Genomic DNA, 14220 nt, shown 5'->3' on the forward strand with positions numbered 1-14220 from the left:
ATCTACTCTAATCTCACTTTCCAAAGGAAGGAAACAAGATAAGAGGTTAAACCTGCTCATGTATTTGTTCTCCTGGTTATTTGAGAAAGAAGTGGGAGAAGGGCAGTGAGGAAAGGGGAATCTCACACCATAGAGGTGTAGAGATGGCTGCCACTCAATAGCGAAACAGTCAAAAGGCTGCTGGGACATGCAGACATGGGATGCAGAACACGGGACAGGTAGAAAGTGCTTCCATGCAAAAACAAACACTTTTATTTTTACAATTTACATGCATGTGGATTCTCCAGTCCTGCTTATCTTAAAGATTTTCCCTGACTCTTTAATCAAATGCCCAGTCCAGAAAGGTGAACCATCTTTATGCCATGGCTTTGTGAAACCCAGGTTCACTACCATAGACCACGGTACATCTGTGAACCCCTCAGAAACAAAAGGATGAACACATAATGATTCAAAGGGCTGAGAGCTGAAACTGAGGTGCATGAACCCATAACAATTGTCACAATTCATTCTGCCTGAGGAAGTCAGAGGAGTTTTACAGACAGATGTCACCTAGTTGGGTCTTAGAGGATGAGAGGGAAGTGACTGAATGAGCAGAGGAGGAGGCTGGTCAGAGGACAGAGCAAATATGAAAGAAAGGGGCCTTGGGAGAGCCTGGCAGCATTTCTGTGAGGTTGAAGCACAGTGAGGATGGGTGTGCTGATGGCTGCCGAAGCTGCAAGGTGTATGAGGGACCCAAACATGAGAGATCCTAGAGACGATGCTACTCAGGTGAGGCTTGGTGTTAAGTGGTAGGAGGCACTCAAGGTTGCTGGGCAGGAAATGTCACTTGCTCAGATCTGTATTTCAGAAAGTGTAGGAGATATACATCACTGCAATACGTAGTCCAGGCATGACATAGATCCTGGACTAAATCTGCGGTGGTAGGAGGGGTGAGAAGGAGTCAGATCCAAAACCCACGTGGGCTGACATAGAACGCAGGTCCCCTAATGTCCAGCCACTGATGAAGCATCAGGAAGCCAGACCCTTCTGCAAACTCCCTCTGTTAACTGACGGGTGCCTCTGCTCTCATGCACTTTGGATGTAACACAATTACTTAATCAAGACCACATTATGCCTTACAGGAACTCCTTGTTTGTAACAAGATTGCTATCAGGACCTAGCAGCAGGCGGCCAGTAGAAAGCCTGCTTCCTGCACAGCACAAGGAGCACACAGATTCACCGCCTCTTGGTTTGAATGGTGGGGAATCTGTCTGCGTTGATATCTTTTTCTGCTGTTGGCCTTTGCGGGCTCTATGCCATTAACTGTAATCACAAAGAAAGGCAATGCCTTTTGTTCCATTTAAGTGCTAGTCAGGATTTTTTTCATCTACTTTGATCAATTTAAATTAAAAATAAAAGTTTAACTAAAGCCCATTGGACAATGGAGCTCTTAACTCTACTGACACAATTTTTGGAAGAGTATTGTGTAGACCAAGTGATGGAACATGGCCAGCAAGTGTTTGGGATCCAGAAAAACACACGGATCATATATTCGGAAAAAGCAGTGATTTGAAAACCAGACAAGTAGAACCTCAAAGCATATGTAGATACTAGCAAAGGCAAGAAATAATAAATGGCCAAAGCAGACTAGAACAGGAAGCCAGAAGCACCCAGACACCCATACAGAGCAGTCCACATGGAGGAGGAAATCAGGATGAGGGAGACCCAGGTACCAGCCAGTGATACTCAGGGCAATGCTTGATGGGCCTGCTACTACAAGAGCCAAAATAACTGAAAGTAGGCAGGCGATGTATGGGAAAGGAGACCTTCATCCAGGGGGAGGAGTTACCACATCAGCGCTGGAGACAGGTATTCTAGGGGTCACAGGAAGTGAGATCTCACAAGGCAACACTTAGGCTCAGCATGTCAGGCTCCCAGCCTCATCCTAACAGCCTGGTCCCAGCTCCCCCAAACATCCCTGTGCTTTTTATTCCAGTGTTGGCAATCACCATATAAAACCCCACAGCAACAGACGACAAAAACAGCAGGACTGTTTCAAGGTCAGTCAGTCAGTTAGTTCAGTCACTCAGTCGTGTCCGACACTTTGCGACCCCATGAATCACAGCACACTGGCCTCCCTGCCCATCATCAACTCCCAGAGTTCACTCAAACTCATGTCCATCGAGTTGGTGATGCCATCCAGCCATCTCATCCTCTGTCGTCCCCTTCTCCTCCTGCCCCCAATCCCTCCCAGCCTCAGGGTCTTTTCCAATGAGTCAACTCTTCGCATGAGGTGGCCAAAGTACTGGAGTTTCAGCTTTAGCATCATTCCTTCCAAAGAACACCTAGGACTGATCTCCTTTAGAATGGACTGGTTGGATCTCCTTGCAGTCCAAGGGACTCTCAAGAGTAGCACATGATATAGTCATATTCCAAACACTGGGGAAGAAAGATGGAGAAGGCAATGGCACCCCACTCCAGTACTCTTCCCTGGAAAATCCCATGGGTGGAGGAGCCTGGTAGGCTGCAGTCCATGGGGTCGCTGAGGGTCGGACACGACTGAGCGACTTCACTTTCACTTTTCACTTTCATGCATTGGAGAAGGAAATGGCAACCCACTCCAGTTCTTGCCTGGAGAATCCCAGGGACGAGGGAGCCTGGTGGGCTACCGTCTATGGGGTCGCACAGAGTTGGACACGACTGAAGTGACTTAGCAGCAGCAGTGGAAGAAAGAGGGCTCCTGACAGCCTCAAATGGTTGATCCATCTGAGAAGGTGGGCACCGGAGGACATGGGAGACGCTCCTATGGAAGCAGCTTGACCAGACATGTAAACAAGCCTACCTTGCTGTTGGTATACAACAAACCGACAGGGAAACGAAGAACTGTTCACTAAATGGTATTCAAACAAGTGAAAAAATGTAACTTTGACTTCTGCCTCACACCATATGCCAAAATAACTTCCTGGGTAGAAAAAATATTCCCATGTGAAAACTGTAGCTACAAAAATATTAGAAGAAACCATGGGAGAAAATTGCAGCTACAATTTTTTCACTTGTCTGAATACCATTTGGCGAACAATCCAACGATTAGAAAAAACCATGAGAGAAAAGGGGACTTCCCTGGTGGCTCAGCTGGTGAAGAATCTGCCTGCAATGCAGGAGAGACAGGTTTGACCCCTGGGTCAGGAAGGTCCCCTGGAGAAGGGAATGGCAACTGACTCCAGTATTCTTGCCTGGGAGATCCCATGGACAGAGGAGCCTAGCCGGTTGCAGTCCATGGGGTCGCGAGAGTCAGACATGACTTAGTGACAAAACCACCTCCACCATAGGAGAAAAAGCTGTCCTCGTGAGGAACATAAAACTCAGAAGACAGAAAAGATTAATAAGTGTGATTCCAAAATTTAAATTGTTCTGCACACAAACGTCGTAAAATGACCAGTGACTGAGGAAAGTAATAGGTACACCTACTGGAGTTTATAAAGAACCTGGACACCTTGGTAAGAAAAAGAACCCAGTGATCATGAAGCACAAATCCACAGGAAAGGAGAGGTGCCTTTACGTATGAAATCATGCTCAGTCATAACAGGAAACACAAATTTAAATTTTAATGACATACAACTCTTCACTGCTTGGCGAGCAATGGCTGAAAACTTTGGCAGACAGGCTGGGAACACAAGGTCTTTTACACACTGTAGCTGAGAACCAAAACTGGTGCAATCCTCACCAAGAGCAACTGGGCACAAACTGAGCAAAACTGTAAAAATACAAAAACTTGACTTACTAAATCTATTTCTAGGCATTTGTCCTAGAGAGAATCACACGTGTGCAAACGGACACACAGGCAAGCACACTGCAGTATCATTAGGGCCCATCGTTACATGATTGGGTATATGAAACGGCACCCAGAGAACAAAGTATTAAAAAGAATGGAGCAGCTGTAAAGAGACATTCGAAAGCAGAGACATGATTTTGCCAACAAAAGTATGTATAGTCAAAGCGTTTGTTATTCCAGTAGTCGTGTGAGAGCTGGACCATGAAGAAGGCTGAGGGCTGAAAAACTGACCCTTTCAAACTGTGGTGCTAGAGAAGACCTTTGAGGCCATGGGACTCCATGGAGTGCGAAGAAATCAAACCAGTCAATTCTAAAGGAAATCAGCCCTGAGTATTCATTGGAAGGACTGATGCTAACAACGAAGCTCAAGCTACAATGCGTTGGCCACTGGATGTGAAGAGCTGACTCACTGGAAAGGTCCCTGATGCTGGGAAAGACTGAATGCAAAAGAAGAGGGCAGCAGAAGGTGAGATGGTTGCACAGCATCACTGACTCAATGGACATGACGTTGAGCAAACTCTGGGAGACAGTGGAGGACAGAGAAGCCTGGCATGCTGCGGTCCATGGGGTTGCAAAGAGTCAGACACGAGTTAGTGACTGAACAACAACAAAATGGAAAGAGAACCAAGGTAAATTTTTAAGTAAAAAAAAAGAAAGCAGAATGCGGAGTAGTTTATATAGTGTGTTACTATTTGTGTAAAGCTACATTAAACATATGTATGCTGACATTAACATAAAATATCTCTGGAAGTACACATAAGGAATTGCAAGGAGCCCTTGTTTTGGGGAAAAATAACGGGGTAGGAAGAAGCTTCACTTTCAAACTGTGCAACCTTTCACACCTTTCAAATGCTACTACATACACGAAAGGCCCATATAAACAATAATACACAAAATTTAAAGTTGCAACTTTAAATTTTTATTTATCCCTTACTATCAATTTTATTTCTAAAGGAAGCATTACTACTAATGTCTATGCTTACAGTCTTCCAGAAAGTCAGAAAAACTCTGCTGGGATGACTATACAAGGTAAACAATTCCCAAACTTACAAGCATGCTTTTCTTTTTTTTTTTTTAACAATTAAGCTTTGATTTTTATTTTGTGTCCAACTCTTTGTGACCCTATGGACTGTAGCCCACCAGGCTCTTCTGTCCATGGGATTTCCCAGGCAATAATGCTGAAGTAGGTTGCTGTTTCCTTCGCCAGGGGATCATCTTGGCCCAGGGACTGAACCCACATCTCCCACATCGGCACATAGATTCTTTATCACTGTGCCGCCTGGGAAGCACTGTTACATACGTATATGTACACTTAATGAGTGTAATTGTTTTACAATGTTGTGTTAGTTTCTGCTGCACAACACTGTGCATCAGCTATGTGTAAACATATATTAGGGCCTCAGCGTTAGTGGTAAAGAATCCACCTGCCAATGCAGGAGACATAAGAGATGCAGGTTCAACCGCTGGGACAGGAAGATCCCCTGGAGGAGGGCATGGCAACCCACTCCAGTATTCTTGCCTGGAGAATCCCATGGACAGAGGAGCCTGGTGGGATACAGTCCACGGGGTTGCAAAGAGTTGGACACACTGAAGCAACTCAGAACGGTACATACATATATTAGAATGGCACATACATATATTAAGGACTCCTGACATTAGTGTGTAAAGCAGGCAGGTGACTGGCATTTACAGTAGACAACAGCACTAATGTAAGAGGGGAAAGTACTTAAGGCACTTACTGGAAGGTCCACAGGGAAGTCCTCCCTGGCCTCCTAAGATCTCCAAGGTGCACCCACTGAGCTCTCAGCATCTTCACTTGCTCATGACCACCCACCCCCAGCTCACAGCACAGGGGCCTCATTCCCAGAGCACTTACTTCCCAGCCCCAGCACAAAGACTGATCCGCCTCAAGGCACCTTCAGCCCCCAGCACTGGCCTCACTGTTCCCTTGAATTCCCTCAGCAGCCACTGTCACAACACTGAACAAGCGTGCAGCTGCCACTTCTGAAAAGGCCCACCAGAGGGGGATGTCGCGGTAGGGATGCAAGAGAGGATGCGCTCAGGCCAGAGCCACAGTGACTGCCCTGCGATGATTGTCTGCCTGTTTGTTTTATTTGAATACTTGAAGATGAATGGTTCAAATACTCTTGTAATTTTGTTTTCTTTTAAAAAGAAAATATTTAGAATGTTTCCACTCAAAAAGCACATTTTCAAAATTGAAGCATTTTAGAAGTCTGCTTTCATTAAACAGTTGCATCTTGTATCCCTGAGGGCTTCTGCAAATGGTTCTGGCCTTCTTATTTTGTTTTGTTTTGGTACAACTCAAGCTGCAATTTCATGAAAGTTAATGCTGCACTCTCTGTTTCTAAAACAGCCCTGTAAACAAAGCTGTAACAGGAGACGTGGAGAAGGGTTCATTTTAATACCCCTGCTTGACTTAATTTGTATATTGTTTCTTCAGCTCTTCCTTTCTAGGTCAACTTATCATTCCAAGTTTTATTAACATCCAACACACTAATATGCTTGGGAAAAATATGAAAACTCTAAACTCACAATAATGCCCAGTTGTAGTCCCAAAGCAGGCTGACCTGCCTGAAGGGGTGTTTTAGTTGGCGTGATTTTCCTAGGACTTCAGGGAAGTGAATCTTGTTTGCAAATCAAGGAAAAGGGTTTCTAGAACTCCCCAGTAATGCATGGGGCCTTGTCATGCTGTTTATTTGTCCAGAGTGTTCTGACAGAACAATTGGGTTCTCATTGCAAAAAAGCAATTGTTCATAAGAGTGCCATGTTTTTCCTAAGAGATTTTCTTTTGAGTTTCAATAATTAGGGGTATATAAAACATCTCAAGGATAAATCTTACAAACCCTCCTGAAGTATATACCTCCATCAGAACAATCCTGTATCTTAATAAGACAGAAAATATTTGTAAATGTAAAAATAGATTATGGTGATATCCAAAAAATCCAGTTGTTGAAGAGAAAAAAAAAGAAAAAGTCAAACTGTATAAAAATAAATATTATAAATATGACTGACATAACATGCTAGGGTGGTGAGATATGAATATGATTTGGAGTTAGGGCCTCTCGTTTTTATTGGTTTTTATACTCACAAAATATAAGCTGGCAAAGTGAGAGTAGAAAGTGGTGATGTGGCCAGTCCTGGTGGCTTTCTGGCCTTAGTGGAATGGCACATCTGATGTTTCAAAGTCGCAGATGGTGATGGTTGAAACAAAAGTCATGCAAATGGAAAGGAAGTAAGAAACCTTTGCAGCTTTCCCCACTGGTGGATACAGTGATACAGTGAACTTCCTATGGCAGCAGCGCACAGGGGAGAAGAGGCAGCTCAGAACAGGAGGGGTCCCTGCCTCAGCTGCCACCCAGCGATGGGGTCTCAGCGTGCCGGCTCCCTCTGAGGGATTTCAATCCAGTGCTTCTTTCAAACCGAGGACCACGAAGTCCTCACCCCACCAGCACCGGAGCATCTCCTGGGGTGTCAGACACACTACTCAGGCCGTGTGCACCCCAAGATGAACATCTCCATCCTTGCACTGCTTCTCGTCCCACATCTTCCATCTCAGTTTCTTGTTTCTAACACCCGCAGGCTCCCCTGCGTCCACCCTCCCAGCAGCAGCCAAGTCTGCACAAACCCGCTGCTCCTTTCCAGCCCTGAGGCCTCTGCCGTTCCAGGGCAGGGTCACCTCTCTCTGACGTAGAGGCAGCTTCGAGCAGCCCTGGTCCCTGCAGCTTTGCCCCACTGGCTCCACCTGCATTGTGGACCAGTTAGTTCATGGCACCAGCTGTTTCAAAACCCTAACAGCCCAGGGCCTTGGGATGAAGTCCAGCCTCCTCCAGGGCACTCAAGGTCTTCTGGGATCCAGCCCCTCTTCTCCCTCCCCCACTAAATCCCCCCAGCCCCTCAGGGGACACTCAGCTAGCCCCAGCAGGAAAGAGGCACAGGCAGGATCCTTCAGGGTTCTGAGCTCCCGGACCTTTCAGCTCCAATGGGACCTGAGTTTCCCCATTAGGACCTGGGAACAACGTTCCCCCAGAGGCAAAGGCTTGGGAAACCCGTGGACCTCCTGTCCTTCCAATTTCTCAACCTTAGAAACCTCCAAATTGTCCACAATGAGTGGATAATTCACCTGGATCCTTCAACTGGCATTCACCTCGACTCTTCCACAGCCTAGCCCCAGGAACTATAGCAATAAATGAAACCTGCGTCCTTGCTCCTAAGGAGCTGGCGACCTAGCAAGTGTGAGAGAAGCGAAGTAATATCATGTCTCAAATGCAGCCTCAAATCTCACATCCCACAGGACAAAGGTTCTCTTTCCGGGTGACCTCTCTAGGAGCACAGGAGACCTCAGCTGATCCCCAGAACAAGTGCCCTAGGGTGAAAAGCAGAGATTTCATGGCAATCCATCTGCTGCCTTATGACCAGGACCAAGCCGAGGCCAGATGTGACCAGCGCACGGCCACACTGGACTGTGCCACCTGGGAGTCTGACACCGGGGGGTTTAGGTACAATTTTAGAAATTAAAGGTGGTGTGCGGCCCGGCAACCCATTTCTCCCAAAATCTCCAGTCAGCAAAACACCCTTCAGAATATACTGGAGACCAGGCGAATATGGATTTGTTTTAAATCTGGGATTAGAGGCAAATGACCTCTGTGAATTGCTCATTTCTGAATTTCTGATCCTTCACGAGCTGCTGGACATTATATCTCATCATTGTACATCGTCACTTTCACTGGACTCACACAATGGGGTTCAAGCGTACTTTATCATCTGCTCAGAAAACCACCCTCTAAGGTGAGGTTGACAGAATCAGCACATACCCTCAGGGATTAAATAACTTCTCAGTGAGAGAACTGGAACCCTAGCCAGTCTCCTCTAACTCGGTGCTCTTGCCATATAAGGGAAGCCGTTTTTCATTGTTCTGAAATTACAGGCCTTACCTTTCCCTTGTAAACACATCCCTGTGCAATCCCTTGCTCCTAGGAGTAATAATAAGTTCCTTTCTGGTGGTCTAATTAGTACTCTTGCCAAGTTAAATTTCACCCACGGACCCATATAATTCATTTGTTTTCTGGTAGGTCCTGGCTTAATAAAACAATACCTTAAAGGGCCCACTCCCTCCTGATTTACATCAAATGAATCATTCAAAGGCGAAAACGGATATGTCTAACACAAATTGCAGGGTTAACACAAAATCTAGAACAGTTTTTAAGGGGTGAATCGAAACATTCACATTTAAATATTTAAGAACAAATTTGTATAACTATCTTTAGTATGCTGAGATAAGACAGTATTAACAATAAACTACCACCTCTAATAAGATAGTTACATAGTACAGTGTGAACGAGAGAAAACAGTCTTACTTTTGGACTATACTCTGTCAAGGGAAATATTTCAGATTTTTTTTTTTATTTATACTTTTCTTTTGGGCACTCTTTTTTAAAAAAAACCTTCTTTATTTTGTAATGGGGTATAGCTGATGAACAAATAATGTCACGATAGTTTCAGGTGGACAGTGAAGGGACTCAGTCATACATATACATGTATCCATTCTCCCCCAAACTCCCCTCCCATCCAGGCCACCACGTTAACATGGAGCAGTGTTCCCTGTGCCATACAGTGAGTCCTTGTTGGTGATCCATTTTAATAACAGTTGTGGGTACATGTCCATCCCAAATTCCCTCTGGGTCCTCTTAAACTGATTCCCTTTGCTTGAGGACAAGGAAGCGGTCAGTACATGCAACCCACCTTTCAGGCCTGGCCTCCTGTGGGGGCGAGAGGGATGACATGGGGGTGGTGGGCACGCTGGATCCAGATGAGGGTCTTGAGGAGTGATGAGAGTTGTTGCCAAAGCTGCTGTATCTGAAGAGTACAGAGGGTTAGGTTGGGGGCAGGAAGGGACAGAGAAATGAGTACAAGTCACTAGACGAATAACACTCGGCAAACTGTCTTAATTTTTACAAGAAAAACAGGTCTAGAAAAGGGAGCACTGTTAGTGATCACCCTAACTTAAAGAAACTTACTAACTTCTTCATTTTTATTATTTCTTACTAGAGAAGCTTCCCAAAGTCCCAAACTGCTAAGTAGCGGGTTATGACAAAGGGCTTACACAAAATCCTCATGTTTCCTTTCTAAGTGTACATTAAAACTAGTTGCTAACATAAATAGAATCCAAATTGCTTTGAACTGAATCATGAAGATTTTTCTTGCTTCTAGGATCAAACCTGCATCTCCTGAATTGCAGGTGGATTCTCCACCCCTGAGCAACCGGGGAAGCCCTGGCGGTGGTGCTGCTGCTGCTGCTGCTGCTGCTGCTGCTAAGTCGCTTCAGTCGTGTCTGACTCTGTGTGACCCCATAGACGGCAGCCCACCAGGCTCCGCCATCCCTGGGATTCTCCAGGCAAGAACACTGGAGTGGGGTGCCGTTTCCTTCTCTGGTGGAGGCACAATTAGTGTTAATTCAATCAAAGGTCTGCAGAAAACATCAGACAACTGACTAAGGAAACATCTTACTAAAAAATTCTCCTTGAGGTGTTTCTGAATCAGTTTCATCCACTAGACGCCACAGTCTCGTTGCATGCCCAGCAATCAAGGAGCAACTGTCTCCAGACCTTCTAGGCTGGCCCGCCGCTTAGAGATGCACATAACCAGTGTTTTCACCCAACATGTCCTCAGAACCAAAATGACAGCCACTAAGTTTCAATGAGCTTTTATCATCTCCCAGCCAACCCTGACAAGTTTCAGGATGTGTTTAAGTCTAGGGTTTTCTTGTTTTTTCAGAATAGCTGTTCTTTAGCTAAGGTGGATTTAGCTATTATCAGCAGAGCTTTGTCTTACAACCTATTCAGCGACAGGGCAGGGCTGACTCTTTCTTCTGACTTGGTTAGGACTCACTACTGGAGTGTGCAGGACCCCAAGGGTTGCTATGATGAAAGTGCCCAGAGACCTTCCCATACACAGTGAATCCAGTACATGTGCCCACCAAGAGAATCAGTACTAATCATTCTAGGAAGCCATTTATCTCAAGATATGGATACCCATTGACCAAATAAGTCTACTTTTGGGGAAGTTAACATAACCTTACTCACGGTGATTTATATCCTAAAAGCACTACACAGGAAGATTCTCACTGGCGCCTCATTGAGATCATGGCAAAAAACTGGAAACTACCCAACTAGGTAACAGTGTGAGGATAAGAAAGTATGATGTAACACTCACTGATGGAATGTTATGCAACCACTAAAAATGCCTGCCAATTTATACGTGAAAACATGGCATGTGTTCATAGTGTGCTTATACCTGCACTCATGCTGCACGCAACATCAGTTTATAATATTACACAGTAAATTTGATTACAATTGCAAAAATTATCCTCAAAGGTAAAAGAGAATGTATAGAAGAAAGCATAAAATAAAGATCTATTTCAAAAAGTGGAATACAGAAGTAAAATTTCAGATTTCCTTAATGAATTACTATAATAAAACCTAAAATACTCATATTACCCCCAATCTATCTTGTCTGTTGCTAAGTCTGCTGTGTTGGCTTCTTATTTGTCTTTCTGCTATCATGTGTCCGCTTGCGCTGAGTACCAGGCACCCTGGCAGGCAGATGGGGCCTCACAATGCCACCCCACCACTCTCCCCCATTAACACACCATCTTCATGGCACTTGGTTTCCGGGCATTCATCTTCTCATCTCTTAAAAGTCCCAACACACTGCCTGTCCAGCAGGTTAACTGCTTCTTCTCTGAGTGTTGGCTTGATTTTTCAAGTCATGGTGGTGGTTTAGTGGCTAAATTGTGAATGACTCTTGTGACCCCACAGACTGTAGGCTGCCAGGCTCCTCTGTCCATGGGATTTATCAGGCAAGAATACTGGAGTGGGTTGCCATTGCCTTCTCCAGAGGATCTTCCTGACCCAGGAATTGGACCCATGTCTCCTTCATCTCCTGCATTGGCAGGCAAATTCTTTACCATTGAGTCACAGGGAACCCATTCTGTCAATTACACCTCAATAAAAATATTAAAATAAAAGAGGGTCCCTAAATCATAGGCCACAGAGAAGAGAGAAAAGCAAAGAACAAGATGATATGAAAGAAAGGAAGCAGCAGAGAAGGGAGAAAAAGCCCAGCAGGAAAGAGGAGAGAAGCAGCAGACAGTGGGCCCCGCTCAGGAGGGAAGGAAGCTGCCCCAGACCTCGGGATCCTCCGGGAGACAGGCTCCGTGCTCTGGTTTCAGCCCTGCATCACTCAGCCGTCTGGACACTGAGCTTTTTATTCTACACAAGCATCTAAAACCATCCCCTTCTAGACCAAGAGTGGGCATCCCAGAGAATGTTTTAACAGGATTACTTTATTGAAATTATGTCTCAAAAACATCATGGAAATAAAACAAGCATAGAGTTATTTCCCCTCCTTTAGTCTCTCTAATGGTTGAACAATTAATTCGACTACCTCATAGTCTGTCCAATTTTGCATCTCAGTTTCAGCTAAACTAATTGAATTTACTGCACAGAGTTTTTTGTTTTGTTTTTAAAAAATTCTTTTTAGTGACTAACTGCTTGGTTTCTATTATAACCTATTCAATTGCAGTCCACTACTGAGCAGTCAAATGTGTAGCCATATTGACCTGGGACAACCACAGTGAGTGAATATCAGAAAATTAATAGGTACAAACAATATTTATACAGTATTCAAATTCCTGTCAAGTAATTTAAGAATTATAAACTTTCCTCAGTTAAATCCAAGCTGATCCTCATTCACAAGCATGCGTGCATGCTCAGTCGTGTCTGACTCTTTACTACCCCATGAACTGTAGCCTGCCTGGCTCCTCTGTCCATGGGATTCTCCAGGCAAGAATACTGGAGTGGATTGCCTTGCCCTCCTCCAGGGGATCTTCCTGACCCAGGAATCGAATCCACATCTCCTGGATTTCCTGCATTGGCAGACAGATTCTTTACCACTGAGCCACCCGGGAAGCCACCTCTCACAAGCATGAGGCTGCTTTTCTCAATTTATGTGTATATTTATTTTGGCCAGTTCCACGTTTCTATTGCTCTCATCCCCCAGGACTGTGAGTGGTACTGAAGCCTGGGGCCACGTGGGAAGGACCTGGGCCCAGGAAAGCCCCGTCAGGGCCTGTGAGTCCACCACCATTCTGGGCTAACACTATCCTGCTAGGGAAGATGAGGTTGCCAGGGTATCTTTCTTCCAGTCAAATGTGTGGCTCATCACTTGTACACAGATACTATTATCAAGGGACATAAGAGCTATGTCAGATGCGTTTCATGAAAATTGTGTGAAAGATCACAGTAACTCAGAATTTTAGACCTAAAAGAGACTGGTAGAGAACTTGGTGTTTGGAGGTATTCAAACAGGAGGTCACATACTCCCGAAAGCATCCAAAGCCATTCTGGCTGAGTAAGCCATCTCCACTTACCAAACCGCTCTGTGCCTCCATTTCCTCACTAAATATACATGGGCCATCAGTTAAAACTGATTTTTATTACTGATTTTGGACAATTTTAAAATATTCAAACTCTCTGCTCCCCCTTCTCTGCTCTGCAGAGAGGTCCTGATCCAGGCATCAGTGAAGAGCAGGCACATAGGTAAGCTGACAAACACCTGCTGAAAATTCCCTGAGCATTTTTGATTTGCACACCTCCTTCCCTCGGCCTCATCTCCAGTTGGCATAGGAATCACTGAAGCATCCACATGTAAATAATGCAATTATATTAGCCAAGACATGGAAGCAACCTATATGTTCATCAACATATGAATGGATAAAGATGTGAGTCAGATATATATCAATATATACAATGGCATATCAGTCATAAAAGAGAACAAAATAATGCTATCTGCAGCAACATGGACGGACCTAGAGATTGTCATACTAAGTGAAGTAAGTCAGAAAAACAAATGCCATGTCACTTAATAATACATATGGAATCTAAAATATGATACAAATCAACATATCTATGAAACAAAAACAGACTCACAGATATAGAGAACAGACTTGCGGTTTCCCAGGGAGGGGGAGAAGAGGGCTAGATTGGGAGTATGGGATTAGCAAAGGCAAACTATTATATAAGGGATGGATAAACAAGTGCGACATGATAGCACAGGGAACTATATGCAACATTCTATGACAAAAAATAGTGAAAAAGAATATGAAAAAAATATATCTATAACTGAGTCACTTTGCTGTACAGATGAAATTAACACACTGTAAGTCAAGTGGACTTTAATAAAAAATTTTAAACATAATTACATTAATGCCCAGGAAGTGATTTCAAAACTGCAACTGTTTGCCATCTCACAGGAAGTTATGAGCAGAAATCACATACATTAGAATAAAAACTGAAAGCTACAAAAAAGAGAAAGGAGATAAAGAAAGGACA

The 14220-nt window shown here is 44.4% G+C and overlaps 1 protein-coding gene across 22 annotated transcripts in view; it reads right to left on the minus strand.

Annotated features, from left to right (window-relative positions):
* The window catches only part of FHOD3 (formin homology 2 domain containing 3), a 530360-nt gene that overhangs the window by 123030 nt on the left and 393110 nt on the right, over positions 1-14220 (minus strand). For 19 of the 22 annotated variants that reach the window (XM_069568681.1, XM_069568674.1, XM_069568673.1 and 16 more), the window contains one exon: positions 9572-9685. The exons of the other annotated variants lie outside the window; for them this stretch is intronic. In XM_069568681.1, coding sequence (XP_069424782.1) covers positions 9572-9685 — 114 coding nt within the window. The remainder of the gene's footprint in view (positions 1-9571; positions 9686-14220) is intronic. 22 annotated transcript variants of the gene reach the window in all.

Source organism: Ovis canadensis, chromosome 23 (genome assembly GCF_042477335.2).
Source record: "Ovis canadensis isolate MfBH-ARS-UI-01 breed Bighorn chromosome 23, ARS-UI_OviCan_v2, whole genome shotgun sequence".
Lineage (NCBI taxonomy): Eukaryota > Metazoa > Chordata > Mammalia > Artiodactyla > Bovidae > Ovis > Ovis canadensis.